The 23,596-nt window shown below is 41.2% G+C and overlaps 1 protein-coding gene across 1 annotated transcript; it reads left to right on the plus strand.

The window, feature by feature from the left end:
* The first annotated feature begins 2,399 nt into the window (after positions 1-2,399).
* LOC146702517 (zinc finger protein 518A) lies at positions 2,400-23,588 on the plus strand. Its single transcript, XM_085465421.1, has 3 exons — positions 2,400-2,734; positions 14,872-14,939; positions 18,822-23,588. Exon 3 carries the CDS (start codon positions 18,842-18,844, stop codon positions 22,883-22,885), a length of 4,044 nt encoding a protein of 1,347 aa, XP_085321547.1. The 5' UTR covers positions 2,400-2,734; positions 14,872-14,939; positions 18,822-18,841; the 3' UTR covers positions 22,886-23,588.
* The last annotated feature ends 8 nt before the right edge of the window (positions 23,589-23,596 follow it).

A 23,596-nucleotide genomic window follows, 5' to 3' on the forward strand; every position in this document is an offset into this window, starting at 1 on the left:
ATTTTGTACAATACTTGTATGATATGTTTCAACGCTTGTTCCACATTCAGTTTTGTTAACAATATGAAAGTAAATGGAGTAAACTGAGACAGCTGATAAAAGCTAAAAAGACATATCTATTTAAATCCATCCATCCATTTGCTTCCGGGTGGGGGGTGCTGGAGCCTATCCCAGCTGCCATAGGGCGAGAGGCAGGATACACCCTGGACAGGTCGCCAGTTTGTCGCAGGGCTTCTATTTAAATCCCATAAATTAATTACAAAGACTAGAATTGAATTATTTTTTATTTTATTTTATAAGGTTTACCCTAATCTCATACTAACCTGACCAGCCTGCTCTCAACTTCCCAATTTTCTACCCTGTATGAAAGTACTGTCCTAAATATAAAATAACATTTTGTTTTAAATGTTTAGGTTACCTATGAGGCTATCTTTATGAACTGCTCATCAGAACAAAAGGAGGTCAACATCCAAAGAAGATTCTAAGGAGTTTGGAAAGAAAGCAACTTGCCTTCTTTTTGAAGACATTTCACCTCTCATCTAAGATGATTCTTCAGTACTTAAAGCAAATTGGGGGAGAGTCCCAGCTATTTCAACCCTAGCGAGGGTTGTCCTTTAAGAGGGTTGTTGATTCACTGTTAGTCATGTGCCTCATCACACGAGCCAAGGTGTGAAAAGAGTCATGGGACATTACCACCAGGGGTTTTGGGTGAAACCACTGGGAGCCCTTGCCTCACCCTGTCATGTGACCTAATTACATCAAGACTGCATTGTAGATGGCAGACAGTAGATGGCCACCCACTCTGTTCAATGATGGCCACTCATAGCGGACTTCTCCTTCAAAACATCTGTCTTAAATGCAAACACCAGCAACCTCAAAAGCATGGCCTTTACACTTCAGGTGCAGATGTACAGCTGAATTTTGTCCTGTCGTGGTGGGTCTTATGGATAAACCTGATGCATAAAGGATGACAATGTTTTTCCTTTTGTCATTCTGTTTTTCTCTGCTTCTCAGTGTTCATGTTTCTATGTGGACAGAAAAATACATTTTACCAGTGAAAATGCAAAAGCTAATAGTTTACCATTTCTAGACTGTGCTGTGGGCATCGAGGAGGACGGAAGCCTCAACATTAAAGTTTATTTGAAGCCCACACAAAGACCAGTACCTATTCTTTGACTCCCACCACACTCTAAAATACAAACTTAAGGTAATCAGGACTCTTCAACACTGGGTAGAACACATTCCAAGGCAAAGGGAAGGAAAAGGAAAACACAGCCCTTAAAACGTGGTTACCCTTGACCCTTCATCAGAGAAGGTCAGACACCAACGAGGCAGAATGTCCTTCAGGAAGAATAAAGAACTATTCCTGAAGAATGGGTGATCAGGCCTTTTTCGTGTTTCAAAAACTCTCTACACATATTTCCAAAGTTCCTAGTAAAATAAATTTTAATAAATTTAATAAATACATTTTTAGAAATAACTCTTTGGGAATCATTATATTGGTCTTTCAAATTGTTATTCTTGGCTTCTTTTTTGTATATTCAACTAAATGAAAGTTATTTGTTATTTAAAGAAACAAGACAGAAACAAGTTTTAAAATAAGATTCTTGCTGAAATGATTAATAGGTCAGTGTTAAATGGCTTAAAACAAACAAAAACTACTAAGCTTGTGGTTAATTTGTAACTTTTTGTTTTCCAAGAAACTAATTTACAGAAAAGCTTACAGTCTGACAGAATCAAGTGTGAGATTAAGAAGACTATCTGAAATGTCACAGAGCCCTCTAACTAAAGAAAACCCTTTAAAAATTATAAACAACAGTCATCCTCCTTAACACCTTAAAGCTATATTATATGTATATATATTATATACTGTATATTAATGCTGATAATAATTTGGTCTTATTTGATAAATTGTTTATATTCTCATACATGTAGCTAGTGTGCATCATACATACATAAATTATCAACAAATAAATAATCCACCTATTTCTGCTGACACAAGTTAGTCCCACACACTTACACCCCTCACACTGAGCTTCTGTACAGTAATATCTGAAACATGCTCGGTACACAGTGCTCCGTGCTCCTGTGCCAGGGGGGCAATGAAGTAACCATTTGTAAGCTTCTCAGCTTCATCCATTACTGCATGTCTGTATGGGCTGCTGTGTCAATAACCTACATGGAATCTGTGCATCATACTGAGATCATAAAGAGACGGATTCATCTGCAGATTTAGAATTATACATAAAACATTCTCGTGTCGGAGAAAATAAAGGCATTCAAGCAACAAGCAACACACTGAACAGGAAATGGCGTGTATCCGCCATTGCTGCTCGTTGCTTCTTCTTCCCCCTATCTGGTTCACACACACACACACACACACACACACTGAGGCCAAAGATGACGTAAGGCTCATGCTGCAGGTTCCTCTACGGGCGTCTCGTATAGTGGAATAAATTTCCATTTTATTGAACACGGTTTTATACGAATAAAAAAAAATCCTCCCTTATGGCACTAGTTCTGTCTTTACAAGCAATACATATTCATCCGCTTCTACGTGAGTGTCAAGAACACAGCAGGACCCGGATGGACTGTCATGGCCGCCGTCGCTGTGGATCCACAGAGAGGAGAGGAAGAAGGAAAATGTTTCTGTTGTGTATTTTTTCAAGCTGAACATTGTCTTTATGATGCTGGACGTAGACGGGACGCCGCCTGAACTTCCATCGAGTTCATAGTAAGAAATAACTGGTTTCCCGTAACTTTGAATGTCTTTGCGTGGGTGGGGGCTTTATTTTGGTGTAAAATAACTGCTTATTAAACTCCACCGACACTAACCCTGTCGTGAAGTGGCTCGTATATTTCCGACTAAATGGGAAAAAATAATTTAAAAAAATCGGGCACAGTACGCTGAACTGTCACCGCGTACACCGCAGACTCCTTTGTTGTTGTTCGTCTTGCAGCCTTTAATTCTCCCACTGGTGCAGCTCTCCCTCGCGTTTCCTAAACTTAAACGACTATAGAGCAAGTTACCCGGAAAAGTACGCGGAAATTATATTAAGATGTCGAACTTTCTAGCTGTGGTACAGCTTCATATTTTGTACATATCGGCGTGTTATATTACCTATGTTATATAGTTTTGACACGGTGCAACTTTTTTTCTCATGCCCAAGCTTCTTTTATATCTGCCCATCAAGGGGTTGTGAGCATAGAGCAGCCTACCTCTCTGCATTCATGATGTTGAACGAAATCCTGGTCACTTTAAATGGCATTAGAATTACTTTCATGTGTCCACTTTATAATGCTTAATTAAAATTGACTAGGTTTATATGTATAGCATATTATGTTTTGATACTATTTTTTCCATGCTCTATGCTAGGGCTATATACACGTTTTTTAAAGTATGTGACAGTATAGTGTTAATACAAAAAGGTTTTCTTTTTTTCTCCTTTTTTTTGACTGAAGTAACTAAGTCATAAAATCACGGCAGCCATTTTTCCTCCCAACATGGCTTCCTCATCCACAAGGTTGAGTGAGACCTGGTCAGCTGCACACTGATGTAACGCTGTAGTGGCAGTAACAAGGTTACATTAATTTGTATTATTTTCCCTAGACCACTGCCCATACAGTAAAAGTCAAAAGTTTAGACACACCTTCTCATCCAATGGATTTTCTTTATTTTATGACTATTTACATTGTAGATTCTAACTGAAGCAATCAAAACTATGAATGAATACATATTGAATTATGTAGTAAACCAAACTGTGTGAAATAACTCAAAAGATGTTTTAGGTTTTAGATTTTTCAAAATAGCGACCCTTTGCTTTGATTACTGCTTTGCGCACTCTTGGCATTCTCTCAATAACCTTCATGAGGTAGTCACCAGAAATGGTTTTACAACAGTCTTGAAGCAGTTCCCAGAGATGCTGAGCACTTGTTGGCTCTTTTGGCTTCCTTTTTTGATCCATCTCATCCCAATCCATGTCAATTGGGTTTAGGTCAGGTGACTGTGGAGGCCAGGCAATCTGGCGCATCACTTTCCTTATTGGTCAGATAGCCTGGAGGTGTGTTTGGGGTCACTGTCCTGTTGAAAAATAAATGATGGTCGAACTAAACGCAAAGCAGATGGAATGGCATGTTGCTGCAGGATGCTGTGGTTGCCATCCTAGTTAAGTGTGCCCTGAGTTTTGACTAAATCCACAATGGTGTCACCACCAAAGCACCATCACACCTCCTCCTCCATTCTTCACAGTGGGAACCATGCATGTAGAGACCATCCAATCACCTTTTCTGCGTCGCCAAAGACAGTTGGTGGAACCAAAGATCTCAAATTTGGACTCATCAGACCAAAGCACAGATTTCCACTGGTCTAATGTCCACTCCTTGTGTTTCTTGGCCCAAACAAATCTCTTCTGCTTGTTGCTTTTCCTTAGTCGTGGTTTCTTAGCAGCTGATTGACCATAAAGGCCTGATTTGCACAGTCTACTCTGAACAGTTCATGTAGAGATGTGTTGCATCTATCTGGGCTCTAATCTGAGGTGCTATTCACTTTCAATTTCTGAGTCTGGTGACTGTGCTGAAACTATCCTCAGCAGCAGAGGTGATTCTTCGTCTTCTTTTCCTGTGAGCTAGTTTTGCTGTAGCGCCTGTTTTTTGTCTGCACTTGGGGACATTCAAAGTTCTTTAGTTAGTTGACAGAATTCATATTATGGCAAGAACCAAAGAGTTGTCAGATACGGCTGTCATCTGTGTACCAATTAGACTTCTGCACAACATAGTTGATGATTCGAACCGATTCAGAAGTAAAGAAATTCCACAAATGAACCCTGACGAGGCACATCTGTGAAGTGAAAACCATTTCAGGTGACTACATCATGATGTTCATTGAGAGAAGGCCACGGGTTTCCAGTGGTGTCAAAAAAATAAATAATAAAGACATGTTTATCAACTTTTTTTGCTACATAATTCCATGTATCTTGCTTCATATATTTTATATCTTTTATATGTATCTACAACATAGAAATTTGGCCCAAACAAATCTCTTCTGCTTGTTGCTTTTCCTTAGTTATGGTTTCTTAGCAGCTATTTGACCATAAAGGCCTGATTCACACAGTCTCCTTTGAACAGTTGATGTAGAAATGTGTCTGCTACTGGAGCTCTGTGTGGCATCTATCTGGGCTCTAATCTGAGGTGCTGTTAACTTGTGATTTCTGAGGCTGGTGTCTTGTATGAATTAACCCTCAGCAGCAGAGGTGGGCTTCCTTTCCTGGGGCGGTCCTCATGTGAGTCAGTTTCATCGTAGCGCTTGATGGTTTCTGTGACTGCATTTGGAGACAGATTTAAAGTTTTAGTCAAAGGAGCTAGCAAAGAAAAGCGTCTGGACTTCTTTAAGTTGCTTGAAGACGTTTCACCTCTCATCCGAGAAGCTTCTTCAGTTCTGGTTTAAAAACAATAAAACTAAGACTGACATTTTACAAGAGGGAAGTGCAAATTGCATTAATAAATAACATGTAAACAATAAATCTAAGAAAAACAGCTGCATGATCGTATAAAACAAAAATATATTTGGGATCTCATGCCTAACCGATGTCCTCACCTGTCACAAAATTAAGTTATCATTAAGTTCTTCAGAACTGAAGAAGCTTCTCGGATGAGAGGTGAAACGTCTTCAAGCAACTTAAAGAAGTCCAGACGCTTTTCTTTGCAAGCTCCTTTGACTACGATGACCTGGATGACTGAGAACCTTCACAGACATTTAAAGTTTTAGCAGTTTTCCAGACTGGCTGCCCTTCAGTTCTTAAAGTAATGATGGGCTGAAGTTTCTCTTTACTTACAGTAGCTGATTGGTTCTTCCCATAATGTGAATTCTAACAGTTGCCAAATTGGGCTGCTAGCTGTGTACCAACCTGACTTCTGCACAACACACCTGATAGTTCCAGCCTCATTAAGAAGGCAAGAAATTCAACAAATGAACCCTGACAGGCACACCTGTGAAATGAAACCATTTTCAGGTGACGACATCATGAAGCTCATCGAGAGAACATCAAGGGTTTTGCAGTACTGTCAACAATGCAAAGGGTTGCTACTTTGAGGAATCTAAAATAGAAGATGTATTTAGAGTTATTTATACTTTTTTTCCTTCTTTGCTACATAAGAAGAAAAAAAATAATAAAGAAATGTAAGAATAAAGAAAAAACATTGAATGAGAAGGTGTCCAAATTTTTGATTGGTAGTGTATATCAGGAATAAGTGAAGAAGAATTCTGTTGGATTTTAAGAGTTCATTACAAATGTTGAAGAATGCATTCGTTTTAACAGTTGCACTGTGCAAAAAAGTAAATTGTTGGATGCAACTTCTCTTTTATAGGCTGCGTTAGCTGCTACTAGCATAACACACGCTCCAATCTCTGCCTGGACTGTCAGCTTTTGAGTTAACTTTTTTTTTAAACATGATGTGTTTTTAATCTCTGTACAGTCTACTACATACAACAAAGAAGCAACACAGTTTAAGTCTCACAGGCACCTGGTAAGGGCCTTATACTAAGATTGTGCAGGAATTTTAGTAATTGAAAACAGGGAAGTAAAAATGAAATGGTTTAAAAACAATAAAACTAAGACTGACATTTTACAAGAGGGAAGTGCAAATTTCATTAATAAATAACATGTAAACAATAAATCTAAGAAAAACAGCTGCATGAACGTATAAAACAAAAAATATATTTGGGATCTCATGCCTAACCGATGTCCTCACCTGTCACAAAATTAAGTTATAAAGCTTTTTAGAGAATGGTACAAATAATTTCCCGAAGTGTTCTATAAGTAAGTAAAATTTATTTATACAACACCTTTCAAGATAAAATCATAAAGTGCTTCACAGAAGCTAAAACATAAAAACAAAAATCAACCAAAAGCAAGTTTAAAAAGATGAGTTTTTAGGTGTGTTTTTGAAAGACATGACTGAGTCCACAAATCTAAAACTCAATGTGAGGGAGTTCCAAAGTCTGGGGCCAATTCAATTCAATTCAATTTTATTTATATAGCGCCAAATCACAACAAAAGTCGCCTCAAGGCGCTTCATAGATACAGAGAAAAACCCAACAATCATATGACCCCCTATGAGCAAGCACTTTGGCGACAGTGGGAAGGAAAAACTCCCTTTTAACAGGAAGAAACCTCCGGCAGAACCAGGCTCAGGGAGGGGCGGCCATCTGCTGCGACCGGTTGGGGTGAGAGAAGGAAGACAGGATAAAGACATGCTGTGGAAGAGAGACAGAGGTTAATAACAGATATGATTCAATGCAGAGAGGTCTGTTAATACATAGTGAGTGAGAAAGGTGACTGGAAAGGAAAAACTCAATGCATCATGGGAATCCCCCGGCAGCCTACATCTATTGCAGCATAACAAAGGGAGGATTCAGGGTCACCTGGTCCAGCCCTAACTATATGCTTTAGAAAAGTTACAAAAAGCTCTGTCACCTTTTGGACAACTAGCAAGTCCTGATCACATGACCTCAGGGACCTGCTGGGGATGTAAAAGATCACAGATGTATGTTGGTGCTTGTCCATGCAGAGCGTGGCCGTTATTTTCAGTCAGTTTGAGCGAGAAGGAGTTCTGCTGCTCCACTTCAGAAGTATGAAGTGGAGTGGGTGTAATGGGTTGTCCATGATGGAGTGCAGTTAGTTGAATGACCTCCCTGTCCCAAACTGACTCGGACATCTCCAAATTCTGACCAATGATGCTTCCAGCCGCCTTTATTCTGATGGCATTGCTGACCCCCCCCCCCAATTAAAGCAGGGGTAGGCAACCTTTCTGATGAGTGCCATCTAAAATTTCCTCATAAGTCAATGTGCCATATGATTGCATTAGCAATAAATTTAATAACGCTCTATATGAACAGTTACACACAATATAGAACAACTTTATAGAATTATATTTGTTTGCAGATGTTGGCAGCTATCAGCGAATAGTTATCAGCTATTTTGAAACAAAAAAAATACACTTTTTATCCATAACAGCAAATACAACAGAGAGTGCAAATGCTATTTATGGTCTCCTCACAACAATGATAAGAAAAATAAACTGGGCCAATATGGCATGTTTGTTAATACAGAGACACACATGTTAATGTGATCTTTGGTCTCCCACTCAGAGACACAGGTCTGCGAGTGTCCAGCATTCATACTGTCTCGAGTACAAATGTATCCGTGTATTTCCGTGGTGCTGATGCTGCGCTGAGCGGACAGCTCCTGAAGCATTTGAAGTGTCTGAATGTGGAAATTTCAACATCGCTTGAAAAAACTGACAGCTAACAACGTCCCTCTCACCAGTAGGCAAAGTTATTTTTAGCCAATTACAAATTGAATCTGGTAGTTGGGGTTGTTAGCTAAGATACCGTCATTAAGAAGCAGCACAACTAATGTGTCTATTCGAGCTAATTTGCAATGTGCACCGCTGGCCCGGCCATTTATTTTTTTTAATGCACCTTCTCAGATTAACTCACTGCATGCCGTGCCCAAGGCTGGACTGGGACAAAAAACGGGCCCAGGCATTTTGACTAGAGACCGGCCCACCAGGTATGGGAAAGGCCATAAAGCCTTTGAATTAAAACAGATGCTGTTGTGACAGTGATGTACGCCGTCTTGTTGGTATATGTATGATTTCTATACATTTTACATCAGATAAAAACTTTGGTTGGAAGATTCAGATAATTATTTATTAAAAGTGAGACATTTTAAATGAGAATAGGGAAGAAAAGTATTTCTTTGTGCCCCCCTTTCCCTGTTAATGCCCTACCTGGCCCCCCTGGCAAAACTTTGCTAGACCCGCCCCTGCACAGTTACCAGCTATCAGCTACAGAGGATCCTGGTGTTATTTGTCTCTCAGAAACAGTTCAGAACTTCCCTTCAACTGATTCATGTCACCTAAAAGGTAAACCTGTTTCTCCATCACAGCTCTGATGATCCAGTAAGGACATCTCCTGGTTTCATCTTCATGTTTCCCTCTCACCACATATCCAAACCGATATCATGACCAGCAGCTTTACAGCTGTGGCTCCAGCAAACATCAGCTGATACTAGAAATTAATATTAAATAAATTCTAACAACAGCTGATCAAGCTTAAACGTGCTGCTGTTGTTTAGTGCGACATCCGCTAGTTTCCTCCTTCTGGCGCAAAGTGGGCGATAAACAAACAAGAGAGAAAAGTCGATCAGCTGATCATTGATCAGTTTCATGATTGAAGTAGCAACGGGAGAGAATGAGAGGAGAAGAGGCAGCTGACAGTGTAAAGAGACAGAATAAATCCAGCTTTTCCATTCTAGCTGAAGTACAGGACAATCATGTTCATTTTCAGCTCAATACGAAATGCGTGATATTTTCTCTGAATACGGGACGTTTCCATTTTTTACAGGACGGATGGCAACTCTACTAACTGACCTTATGAATAAAATGAAGTTCACTATCAGTAACATCATAGCACCCGCCCAGCTGTATAGAAACTCCGTCAAGCTGGCTAGCACGCAGTACGAGTTATTGTAACTGACTGTAAAAAGTCAGCACAACGAAAATAAACTCCACCTAAACTTGGTTTATATCTGACCCAGATAGACTGCAGGTCGTAACTTCTTACCTGAAGTTCAGTTCACCTGACACTCGGACCGGCGGCCGCCTCGGGTCTCTGCTCCTCCTGCCTCCCCTCTCCCTGATCCACCTGCTGGCCTCTGTGGAAGCTCCGCCATAGAAACCACCACCAAACAACTTTGGTGGTGGTTTCTATTTTTCTATTTTAGTTATTTTTACACATCTGCCAGCATCTGGCCAATCCACCACCTTTCATTGTTTATACCGTTACCAAAAAAAAAATAGAATTCATCAGCCCATAAAAACGAAAAATCACCATTGGGCATTTGGTCGTGCCATCAGTTAACCCTGGCACGCGTGCCCAAGGTTGCCGACCCCTGCGTTAAAGGATCTAAGCGATCTTAGAAAATAAAGTCTGCTCATCACCTTCTTGTGCACAGCATCACTGTCGGTCCTCCAATCCAGTCTGTCATTCAGGTGAACGCCAAAGTGCCTGTAGCTGTCATTGTTTGCACCTCTTCACCCATGATCTTGATTGGCCTAGACGCAGCATTTTGTTTTTTTGTTTTTTTTTTTTCCCCCACCGGAAGTCAACCTTTTGTCTTGCTAACATTCTCAAGTGAGGTGATTTCTTCCAGACCACTCCACAAAGTTTCTCACCAACTCCCTGTACTCCGACTCCTGCCCACCCTTAATACACCAAAGCACTACAGTATCATCAGAGAACTTCTGCAGGTGGCATGTTTCACTGTTTCAAATTTGAAATCTGAGGGTGTACAAGGTAATCAGGAATGGCGATAGGACTGTCTCCTCTGCTGCTCCAGTATTACTAACCATCACATCACACAGAGTGCCCCCAGGCTGTACATACTAGTGATCCAGATGTGTCATTGTTAGAGCTGGGCGATATATCGAGTTTTTTTTAAAAATATCAATATATTTTTATACGAGATATAAGATGTGACAATATCGTTTATATCGATATAGTCTGTTACGTTATAATTATACTTGTGTACCCCCAAGTTTGCCTCACTTTCGTCCACTTTTGTCGCCTCTCGTTCACTGAACACAACTCCCCCATAGCTTCACCTGCAGGCAGCGACAAGATGGACACGGCAAATCTCTGTTAACGAGTTACCGCGGATCGCCCCGTGCGTGGGGCTGGACGGCGTCAATGTGTTAGCGAGCTAACCGTGCTAACGAGCTAACCGCGCTAACGACATGCAGCGCCTAAATTCCTTTCATTTTCTCAAAAATTGACAGTGTGCCTTAAAATGTTTTAGTACGACTTTGGTAAGCTACGGAGCTGCAGCGCTTGATGGATTGTCGGAGCATTACGGCTACCGTAGTCTGGAGCCTCGTGGAGTAATACGTACTGTGCTTCATGATGTCGTCACCTGAAATGGTTTTCACAGATGTGCCTTGCCAGTGTTCATTTGTGGAATTTCTTGCCTTCTTAATGAGGTTGGAACTATCAGGGTTCAGACCATCAACTATGTTGTGCAGAAGTCGGGTTGGTACACAGATGACAGCCGTATCTGACAACTCTTTGGTTCTTGCCATAATATGAATTCTGTCAGCTAAGTAAAGAAAAACACCAGTCCATCATTACTTTAAGAACTGAAGGGTTAGTCGGTGCAGAAAATTGATAAAACTTTAAATGTGTCCCCAAGTGCAGACGAAAAACAGGCGCTACAGCAAAACTAGCTCACAGGAAAAGAAGACCAAGAGTTACCTCTGCTGCTGAGGATAGTTTCAGTCACCAGACACATCTCTACATGAACTGTTCAGAGGAGATTGTGCAAATCAGGCCTTTATGGTCAAATAGCTGCTAAGAAACCAAGATTAAGGAAAAGCAACAAGCAGAAGAGATTTGTTTTGGGCCAAGAAAAACAAGGAATGGCATTAGACCAGTGGAAATCTGTGCTTTGGTCTGATGGTTCCACCCGCCGTTTCTTTATGCAACAAAAAAAGATGAACACATGCGCTGTGTCCAAATCCTTCGAAAAACCCGGCCTACGTAGACCAGGTAGGCCGCGAAGACCAGAAATGCAAGGCCATTAAATTGAAGGGGCTAGCCTACGACGTCCAGCTTCTGTCATTTATACCTGTGTGACTGTCTAACAGACAAATATTAATATACAGCGACCATTGTCTGAAGGCTTTAGTTATATTTAAGGACAATATCCCATATCCCGAAAATAAACTAAAAAGATTTAAACATTATATGTTTCAGATAAAATGGAAGACAAACTTTTGCAGTGAATATTTATTGGAAGAGAAAATGTTCAATATAATTTAAGATGTTGAAGGTATCAGAGCATTAAATATGCTGATTTTTGGGTAAGAGGGTCTAACAGGAGATGATACAGAAACATGACATCCTTAAAAAAATACTTAGACCCTTTCTGAATTTACAACTTTTCACAATTCTTTCAGCTTTTTATTTAAAAGAGCTCCACAAGTACAATCCAACTAAAAAAGAAATATTTTAACTAAATATATTTTGGATAAAGGACATAAAATCCTGCAGAAATATTGGGCTTATAACAAAGGTGACAGGCTCAGGTTGTATGATATAAGCATGACAAAAATGGCACAGGAACAGAAGGAGGACCTCTCCATGTACTGTCTTATTATTAGTGGTTTATACAGGATGAGACCTCTTTTAACTCTAAACTTCAGCACAGCATGGTTTAGTCTGTTTCCTTAATACAGTTCACGGATTAGATGTTTGATCCCTGTAAATACACTTAGCTTAAAGAGTGAACCGTCTGCTCGTTTTATTAATTTTTAAGTACGTTTGTCTCCACACTGCCAAACAGACGCAGCTTCAGTAGAAAACTGAACTGATTAACCAACCAAAGCTCATATGACCCAAGCCGCATTAAGTGGTGATATCACTAACATCACATAACTTAGCCGAAGGTTAGTTGAATATAACTGTTTAAGATTCTTTGCTATGCTAACATTTGGTTGGCTGGATATTTTGGTGAGATAAAACCTAGTATTTACTTTTAAAAGTTTATTTCTGGACCGCTTTTCTTCGACCATCCGCCATTTTTCCCCAAAAATTTCTTCAACCCTTGATTCACAATGAATCCTGGAATAGGGTGGACCATGAAGTATACACAGACCCGTCCTTCAAATCTGGGGAAAAGGAGGACGCATTTGTGGGCTGCATTTGGAGCAGCCTACGAATTTGGACAGCCTTTGTCTCCTTGCTGTGACATAATCGGCCTAGGCATATGTGGCTCCCGGGTTGTATTTTGCCCACAACTTAATAAGTATTGAATATGTCACCAATTTTGTGTATATATATATATTTTTTTTTTTTCTTACCATCCAATCCACCCATGCAATGTCCATAAATTATGTATAATAATACACCCAATTACATGACACAGGAAAAGAATTATTGAACACATGAAGAAATGGACGGGCAAGACTGCCTCTGATGTGCTGAGAACTACCAGCTCTAAACACTTTATGACTACAGACGTGAGGGCTATAGATCTGTAGGCATTGACGCTGTCTATACCAGTCTTTTTGGTGATGGGAATGATAGTGGAGGCCTTCAGACAGGTGGAAATGGTGGCATAGGGTCAGGAAGGTTAAACAACCTGATGAGGATCCTTGTCATTTGGTCCGCACAGGTTTTTCCCACAGTGTTGGGCTGGCTGAAAGCTCTCCTAGGGTTCAGCACTCTGTGTCCTCCTGACATCATAATCCAGGGGGGTGTTGAACACTTCTATGATCATGAGGATGCTGTTGGCAGTTGGAGTCTCTGACTTTTGCAGTTGGTGAGGGCTTGGATGCCTCTCCACACATGGTGGGGGTTGTCAGTTAGGAATACTCCTCATGTAGGCCTATTTGGCCTGTTTTATGCCCCTCCTCAGCCTGGCTCTGGCAGTGCTGTATAGAGAACTGAGTGAAGGTCTCCAGGTCGTGCTGTTCGAAGATGTACCAGTCTGTCAGATCAAAACAGTTCTATTGCTGGAGAAGAGCATCATCTGGCCATGTCTTAATGACCCAGGTGCTTGGAGAAGTTTGTTTCCTCATGTCTATCAATCTATCCATCAATCAATCAATCAATCAAGGCTTTAATCGGCACGTGCAGGTTGCCCTGCAGTGAAATAGGACCCCCCCCCCACTACAATGGGAAAGTACAAGAGGAAAAAAGAGACCTCCACTCATGCTGGGTTCCTGGGAGGACAGCATGAGAACAGGAAACAAACTCCTCTGCACAAAAAAGCACATAAATGTCCACAGCACAACATTATGGAGCACGTGACAAGCCACAGGGTCGGGTGGGGGGTGAGGAGTAATCCGAAGCAAACACAGCAGCCATCCTGCCCAGTGCTACCATTCCAGCGTGGGCTCAGACCCGCCGTGTTCCCAGGAGGGCACAAGCATCGAAGGCGTTTGGAAAGGGAGGGGGGATGAATGTGTGCATATTAGTGTATATGTATGTGTGTGCGTGTCCAGAATTCAGCTGAGACAGTGTCCTTCGCCCTGCTAGGCTAAGTAAACAGTCTTCCAGCCAACCCAGGTGGCCTTGCATGGAATGGGAAGGAACAGACTAAACACAGTCGTTATCAGGGTGTTTTAAGTCCGTTGAGCAGTGACGGTCTATAATTCTGCTGTTATGGTACCAGCCCTGAAGCATATAAGCACAGAGTCCACCGCCCCTTCCCTTACTGGAGACATTATTGCAGTCCTGGGGTTGTAATGTCCGGCCCAGTAGCTCCACTGAGTTATCTGAGATTTTTGACGGGAGCCAGGATTCAATCAATAGACAACACTCCTGGAGACAAAGCAGTTCAGTAGATTTCTGATTGTAGCAGCTGTTTGTTTTTGGGGTTTTTTGTTGTTTTTTGGGGGTCTTCACCTGATGTCCACCACCCTGGGGCTGTATGAACAATGACAAGAGGGAGGATGTGAAGATGAATTAGAGTTGGCGGTGGGGTAATGCAGAATAATGCATGCACAAGCATAGACGTAGGTCTAAAGAGAGAGATTAGATTTGTGTTTCACTTTGACTACCTGTGGGGTGTCATGTTTGCCTGTACTGTATGCCATGTAGAAGAATACAAACAGCAGTTCATGGTCAGTAGGACAATTGTTTTTTCTTATAAAATATTTTTTAATGTGAAGAAGTCCCAAAAAAAACTTTAACAACTGATGTATACTTGTGATATACAGAGCATGCATGGTTATTAATAACACTATTACAGTTAATAGTAAGGATTGTTGTTGAAATTGTTTTTGTGATTGTATGCCTCTGTCTTCCAGACATTGGGATCACACTACAAACTCCTTTTCTTCAGAACACTGGTTAAGGTTTTCCCAAAGGAGCACAGGTAACAATAACTGGTTATATAATGTCATTAATTCTTACCTGAGTAATGCTGTTAACTTCAGGCATGACATGTTTTATTTGTTGGTTTGTGTTTGTCTCCCAGTGCTTAATGAATTGACTATCAGTTTTTGTTGAAATAATTTTCTCATTTGCAAAAGAATATTTTTGGAGTAATCGTTATTGCGATCCACAGACTATATAATGGAGATGCAAATAGCATAATGTGAATTTAGATGGTTTGTCTGTCTAAGATCTGAGTCATCCTGGACAATCCCACAGTGCTTCATAAATGTTGATGATGTCCAGGCTCTTGAAATGCTTTTGAATGCATTTTCTGCTCAAAAAACAAAACAAATGGTATCTGTAATTGGAATTGATGCATCAAAAATGTAAGGAATTTGCTAGTTATATAGCTGTATTTTACTTACACCACGTAAACTCTAAAATATTTCTTAACATGAATTTCAGGGCAGTATATCATGCCGATGATTATTCATAGGTAAGTGGAAAAATAAGTGAAAACGCAGCAAATGTCCAAAGAAATATAGGTTTAATGTCATTAATAAGCTTTGAGACACATTGTGTGATAGTGATGATGATGATGATAATAATAATAATAATAATAATAATAATAATAATGGATTTCATTTATTTAGCACTTTTCTAGGCACCCAAAGTGCTTTACAATTCCACTATTCATTCACTCTCACATTCACACACTGGTGGAGGCAGCTACAGGTGTAGCCACAGCTGCCCTGGGGCAGACTGACAGAAGCGAGGCTGCCGTATCGCGCCATCGGCCCCTCTGGCCAACACCAGTAGGCGGTAGGGTAAAGTGTCTTGTCCAAGGACACAACGACCAGGACAGCAGGGGGATCGAACCGGCAACCTTCCGGTTACAGATGAGCTTCCCAATTCCCTGAGCCACGGTCGCCCCGGTCACAGTGATGTCACAGTGATGTCACAGTATTGGATTTATTTGCTCTTTGTATACCAGTACTTTAAAAAAACTGCTATTTGATGCCATCCTGAAATAAATATAACCACACTAAGAGTATAAAATTCGAGGATATAACTGTGTGGGGAGAAGACTAAAAATTAAGAGATTCAAATATTCATGATCCGAGGGTGCTGGGGCTCAAGACACATCACAATATTAATTGTGTATCGCGATATATCCCAAAATATTGCAATATTGGATTTTCCTCATATTGCCCAACACTAATGACAACACTCTTTATCCTCTTGAGGATATTCGAGTGATCAAGATTGAAAGGGTTTATTGTCATGTGTGCAAAGAAAAAGCATTTCTCTGTACAGTGAAATTCTTTCTCTGCTGTACATATGCAGATGCCGGTTAATATGTACACATAGATTAAATACAAATACCAGGAATAAATAAGTGGAGACAAAAAATAAGGGTCAAATAGATTTATGTGCAAAAGAGCTTAATATGCTGGTTATGTGAGATGACCTGATGTGCAAAAATAATTATTACTGTTAAAATAGGTCAGCTGTTCAAGACTCTGATAGCAGTGGGGAAGAAGGAGTTGTTGAGTCGGGATGTTGTAGATTTCACACTTCTAAACCTTCGTCCCGAGGGCAGAAGTGTGAACAGTCCGTGCTGAGGGTGTGTGGGGTCTTTGAGGATGGAGGTAGGTCTCCTCTGGACTCTGCGATGGTAGATGCTCTGCAGAGACGGCAGCGGGGTCCTGATGATCTTCTCCCCGCAGTTGATATCACTCTCTGCAGGCATTTGCAGTCCATGGCAGCAGTGCTGCTGTACCATGCAGTGATGCAGCTGGTCAGTGTGCTCTCCACAGTGCAGCCTTAGAACCTGCTGAGGATCTTGGCTGACATACCAAATTTCCTCACCCTCCTCAGGAAATACAGCCACTGCTGAGCCTTCTTGACCAGCTGTGTGGTGTTCAGTGTCCAGGTGAGGTCCTCAGTGATGTAGATGCCTAGGTATCTAAAGCTGCTCACCCTCTCCACTTCACTCTTATCAGTTTTGAGGGTGAGGTTGTTGTCCTCACACCATGACACCATATCGGCCACCTTTCTCCTATAAGGCACTTCGTCTCCTCCAGTGATGCGACCAATCACTGCAGTGTCATCCGCCAACTTCAGTATGGTGTTATCCCTATTGGAGGCGACACAGTCGTGGGTGTACAGGGTGTAGAGGATGGGACTGAGGACGCAACCCTGTGGAACTCCAGTGTTAGTAATAATGCTGGCTGAAGTCCTGTTGCCAATCCTGATGGACTGGGGCCTGCCAGTCAAAAAGTCCTGTAGCCAGTCACATAGGGGTGGGGTGTAGGCCGAGTGTTGCCAGATTGTGAGTGAGTTTGTGTGGAATGACAGTATTGAAGGCAGAGCTGTAATCAACAAAAAGTACCTTGATGGTATGAGCCTTTGTTTTCCAGGTGGGTGAGGGAATAGTGAAGGGCAGCAGCAATGGTGTCTGACGTGGACCTATTGGGCCAGTGGGCATACTGCAGGGGAGAGTGTCTGGGATGTTGCTCTGGATGTAGGCCAGCACCACTCTCTCGAAGCACTTTGTAATGATTGGAGTGAGTGCAACTGGTCTAGTCATTTAGGCGAGTGGCTGGGCTTTTCTTGGGAGTCTGTCCAGCCAGTCTACATGTGTTTGTTTTTTTTGTTTTGTTTTTTAGATTTGGATTCAACTGCATCCCTCAGGGTATCCTGTGGGGAGTTTTATGGGAGTATGAGGTGTCTGGCTGATTGTTACAAGCCATTCAATCTCTGTACAACCACAGCTAGAGCTCGGTCCACATTGACTGCAAAAAGTCTGACTCATTTCCAGTGGGTGCTGAACTCCTCCAGGGCTGCCCTTTGTCATTAGTTTGTTTATAAATTGTTTGGATAGAATATCTAAGCATAGCCAAGTGGTGGCAGGCTTCCGCCTTGGTAACCTCCGAACCTCATCTTTACTTTTTGTGGATGATATAGTTTGGTACTGGCCTCCAGATCACACTAGAGTGGTTTACAGGTAAATGTGAAAGACCTCCAAGTCTGAGGCCATGGTCCTCAGCTGGATTAGGGTGGAGTGCCCACTCCTGGTCAGGGACAAGTTCCTGCCCCCAAGTGGAGGAGAAGTATCTTGGGATCTTGTTCACAAGTGAGGGAAGAGGGTAACAGGAGATTACGAATTGGGGCTGCAGCTGCAGTGATGTGGTCATGGCACCAGTCTGTCGTGGTGAAAAGAGAGCTTAGTGTGAAAGTGAAGCTGTGAATTTACTGGTTACAAGCAGCAGAAATTGGCTTTCTCTGAAGGTTCGCTGGGCTCTTTCGGTTGGCTGAGCTCCTCACGCTCTTAGAGAAAGGGTGAGGACCTCAGAGTAGAACCGGTACTCCTCTGGGTGAGGTGTTCTAGAGGCCCTGGGGTTGGCCTAGGACACAGTGGAGAGATTACATATATCTCAGCGGGCATAGAACACACAACACTTTGTGGTGTGTCAGCCAGTCGTGCACCTCTCAATTTTTGTAACTTGGCATGTCACACCAGATCTACTGCATGTGGATTGAAGACATGTGTATGATGATGTTGATTTCATACTGGGATTTAAATGATATTCCACCTCAGGACCTCAAAGACATACAGATATACAGGGGGAGACTTTGGAACACTTTGAAAACTGTTTGTGGAAAAAATCAAGTCTTGGCTTATGGTTTTTGACGACTTCTGGCTTCCTCTGCCATAACAGCAGGTATAAATATAAAGTTCAAAGTTTCTTTTAAATGTGGTTGCAGCAGTTAGCAAAGCTGCCATTACCCAGTCCCAGATTAGCGTGTGTGTATGTGTGTGTGTTGGTGCATCTCTCCACTTGTATTAATCAAGAATATATTTGATGTCTTACAGAAACCTTCATACTTGCAACAATGGAAGAAGATGGATTACCATATGACTCTCCAAAAAACTGCAACAGATCTGTAATAGAGGATGAAAAGGAAAAAGTAAAAGACTTTCTGTATAAACATTTCAGAGATGTAACAGATGGGTCGCTCTTCAGCAATTCAGAAGAATCTGCCATTAAGGATAATGGGACTTCCACTAGGAAAGATAAAAACCCTCTTAACAAAGCCCATTGTAAAATTCAACAAGGGGCTGTATTCTCTGGCAAAATTTTGAGTTTTGGATGCTCAGTTTGTAAAGATAACTGTACTTTTAGCCCCAATGACCTTCTCAAACATTTTAGAGCAGTTCACAGAGGAACCCTTCCTACATACCCTTGTGATTTATGTGATTTTGTCACAAATGAGTTTCCTGCTCTTCAGCGCCATCGGATTGAGCACAGAAATACTTTGGTTACATGTGAACTTTGTAATGATGATGTGCAGTACTCTCTTCTTTTGCTTACTAGACACTACATCATGTGCCACAGTGTAAATGGACAGTTCAGCTGTGACTGGTGTGAGTTTACAACTGTGGATGCAGGGACATTTGTCCAGCATATCCATCATCATAATGAAAGTCATTGGAAGTGTTTGAAATGCAAACATATTAGCTTGAATGAAGAGGATCACCAGAAGCACATGAAAGCTCACACAGGTACATTTCCTTTCACATGTCAAGTCTGTGGATATGGTGCAGCAAGAAGTGAGTACCTTAAAAAACACATGGCAGCTGTTCACAAAGAGGTGACAGAAAGAAAAAATGCATGGAAGGCGATAGAAGACAATGGCTCACCAGCAAATTCATCTGTGAACTTGAAATTGATGCTTAAAAAGAATAGTGAGTCACAGGAGACTCAAAGGATATCGAAACAATATCAAAGTGGCAAACTAATTAAGCCAGACAAATCCTTAGAGGACACCCAGCACTTTGTTGATGGGACTGTAGCAAAAAAGGACAAAACTTTGAGCAAAGTTTCCCATAATACAGAACAGTCAACACCAATCACGTTGGAGGAATGTGACAATTGTCCAGCCTCTGATAGTGGAAGTCACAACAATCCTAACGGACTGACTGTTCTAATGGTTAAGAACAAAATCTCCCTCCCCCCTAACTGTACAACTAAAGTTATGGGATTCAAGATGGTCGATGGAAAAAAACATTTAGTTCTCAAAGTAATCCCAACAACAAAGCAAGATCAGAATCATTCCGTTGCTGAAGGGGGGTTCTCCACACTAAATTCTGTGTTTGATAAAAGTAAAAACTCTGAGAATGAGCTTTGCTCTGATAGCAGGAGCTTAACATCACAGTGCTTAGCTGTTTCACCAAGAAGTGGATCTTGCATACAGATAGATCAAGAGGATATTTTGGCAGTTAAAGTAAAAATTGAGGAGGAGGAAACATCAGTTGGGGCCCTAAGTTCAACTCCACATATTGAAAGTGTTGGAGAACAAACAAATGCTATATTAGATACATCATTAAATTGTGCAGATGTCTCATGTCCCACAAGAAATGAGTTGGATCAGGCACATCATCCAAATGAAACAAGCTCTATGGAAGAAATGAACTTGAAAAGTAAGTCAGTTACCCAAACTCCCAGTCCTTGTAACTGCCATGGTGTTTCCAGCCACCCTGCAACAGTGTGTTCTGTTAAGGTCAGTGGTTTATCTTCACCTTCAAAGTTTGCTCAAGATACACTGCTTCCCAAACCCATCTTTAGAAAAATCGACGAGGAGCCTAAAGCAGTAAATGAGCTATCCACACCTGACAGCATTTGCAGCCTAACTGATGAGCACAAAGGGAATTCTGCTTTTAACACTATGGAAAATGGACATCAGTCATTCCACATTTCATCAGATAAAAATGATAGGTTTAGAACTGAGATTGTACATAAAAACAGACAGGAAAATGCAAAACATACATCGTGTTGCCCATCACAGCTGTCTCCACCAAATTCAGTTAGCTGCAGAGAAAATGCCATTGGCTCGGAGAAATGTATTCAGGACTCACCAAACCAAGAAGTATTTACTTTTCACAATTATTCGAAGGATGCTTTCAACATTTCATCAAACATCACCCCAAACTTGGAGAATAATTCGGATGATAACTCTGCAAATAAAAGACATACCTCTAAATCATCACACTTCAACTTGACATCAGCAGGATTACCAGAACAATGCACAGAAAGTGCAAATAGTGACACTGAAGTTGATGAGTGTATATCTAATGTTGATGGTCCTCTGACAGAAGAAAATCCCGATGTAGTGCTCCAAGACTTCAATATTGTCAAAATTGAGGAAGAGACCATTCCGATATCTAAAAGACAGCCTACGGGTAGTTTAACATCCCTTGGCAATTTTGTGGAAGAACATTCTGATGCAATCATTACTCAACAGCTTAACAAGGAAAGAACGGGTTCTTCAAGTGCAAACAATGATTCTTTAAAACCAACAAAAAGAACTGTGCGAATTCTTCAGCTACCAGAGGCTAATCAGCCAGTACTCCTGACTAGGGCTAGTGAGAACCAATTTGCAATGCCAGTGCAGGTCAAGGCTACCCCAGGCTTTAAACTCATAGCAAATTCTGCAAAGCCTCAAATCAATGTGTCTTACGTTGAAAGTTCAAGTAAAACCACAGGTCTAAATCCAGACAGCAAAAGGATAGGTGTACAAGCAATAAAACCTGGAACTGCTGAAAAAGGGACCGCTCTTCTTTCTGGTGTTCAACCAGGTTTTGGTACTGGTTTAAATCACTACCTTATTAACAGTGCAGGTTTAAAATGCCCTGTACTCTTTTCAAGCACATCACAAAATACAACTTCAGACAAAACTGCAAAGTCTCAGTCAACGTGCTACTTAGTACAAAGGTCTGTTCCTTTTGTCCAGGCCGCTAATACTCCTGCCCTCAGACTGGCAAGTGCCCAGCTCCCACTTAACTCACGGCCAGTGCTAGCGATGCCAGTGAGTAGTGCAGACAAACCCAGCGCACTGCAGACTGGTCGGCAAGCCTTCTTGCTGCGGTACATTTCTCAACCCAAATCAAGCCTACTTTTGAACAACCAAGAGCCAAACAATGGAACTCATTGCAGCCAGACGAATGAGGGCTCTGGAAACAAAGTTATATTTAAAATTGTCACACCCACTAGTAGCCTTCTTACAAATGGCACTCCCACCTCAAATAATCAACCTTTGTTTTTGGCCACCAGACCCCAGACTCAGTGTTTCCTGGTGTCGACAAACAAAACTAATGCAGCTGCTTCCACTGGAATAAAAAAGTTGATCACCATTCACAATACCAAACAAAAAGATGTCATTGATTCCTGCAGTGCACCTTCTCAGACAACTATAAAGGCACAACAACTGTGTGACTCAGAGAAACCTGTCCTCGCCCCAAGGCCAATTCGGCCTCCAAGCCAAAGGAAAAGGCGCAGGAAAGCATTATTTGACGAACTTCCAGGAGCAGTGCACAAGGCAAGAAGATTCCTGAGTAAACCACCAACTGAGAAAGAGACTCTGTTATGGAAACCTGTAGCCAAAGAGGTAGAACGGACACTTAGACTTGCCCCATTGAATTCTCTACAGCAGATCAAATGCCCTAGTAGAAACCAGCCTGTAGTGGTGCTCAATCATCCAGATGCTGACATTCCTGAAGTGGCCAACATCATGAAGGTAGTAAATAGGTACAAAGGTGCTGTCACGAAGGTCTCTCTGTCTCAAAAAACAGTCCAAGCACTCTTAGAGCTTGGCACCCAAGGGAAGAATTCCTCAACCAAAGACGCATCTCATTTCGACAATCCAAAATCTCGACCGGTTCAAAGTTCTGTCCGGGAGCGATTCCTCCTTAAATTGAAACTCAAAAAAAAAAGCAAAAAGAAGTATGAGGTTGTAAAAACGTTATCAGGTTGTAGAGAAGAGCAAGTAATGTTTGACTGCTGGTTTTGTGGTCGGCTCTTCAGCAGTCAAGAGGATTGGATTGGCCACGGTCAGAGGCATCTCATGGAGGCAACTAGAGACTGGAATAAACTATTCTGAAATTTTTCTACCACATTAAGATGGGTGGACATGTTCTCCTGAGTGGAACTGTTGTTCTGCTGCTGGTTGTATATTGTATATTTGTGCATTAACAGCCTTCCACTATTAGTTTGTTCTCTGTATGTTCTCTGTAAATTTAAATATATATTCTTGAGTCATAGTTTCTTTTAATAGGTGCATATTCTGGTAAATGATGCACTGCATGCATGATTTGTCATACATGCAGATGTCTAATTGAACTGTGAAAATGGTACACTGTAATTAGGGTTGTGTTAAGAGCACTGGCTGAACAAAAAAAACATAAGCAAAGGTTGTATGTCGAGTTGGATTGAATTCCTCAGGTAATTTTAGAATTCATTTGGCTTGTCATGTGTCATTTTTGTAAATCATAGTTCTAGTTTAAGGGACTTTTGTATTTTTTATTATTCTGTACTCAAGGACATGAAGCTGTTATTTGTATAGTTAACAATAAACCTTATAAACGACCTACATTATTTTATGTTTGTGAAGGAAGGGGAAAAAGATCTTGGTCTGAATGATTCCCCCCCCCGCCCAAAAAATATAGTTATAATTGAAAAGTGTATCATTCTATACTATAATGTTTACAGTTTTATCAGGATTTCCCTGTACCATAACATGAGCTGCACCTTTTCATAGTTACCTGTCTAAAACACCCAAGAGAATAAATTGTTGTGAGTCATTGTTTGAGTC

This window comes from Copadichromis virginalis, linkage group LG8 (genome assembly GCF_057382275.1).
Source record: "Copadichromis virginalis isolate Kocher_CV1m ecotype Utaka linkage group LG8, C_Virginalis_male_GT1.1, whole genome shotgun sequence".
Classification (NCBI taxonomy): Eukaryota; Metazoa; Chordata; class Actinopteri; order Cichliformes; family Cichlidae; genus Copadichromis; species Copadichromis virginalis.

Bases quoted from the DNA above. Each gene is read 5' to 3' on its own strand.
- LOC146702517 (XM_085465421.1), top strand. From the start codon at position 18,842: ATGGAAGAAGATGGATTACCATATGACTCTCCAAAAAACTGCAACAGA.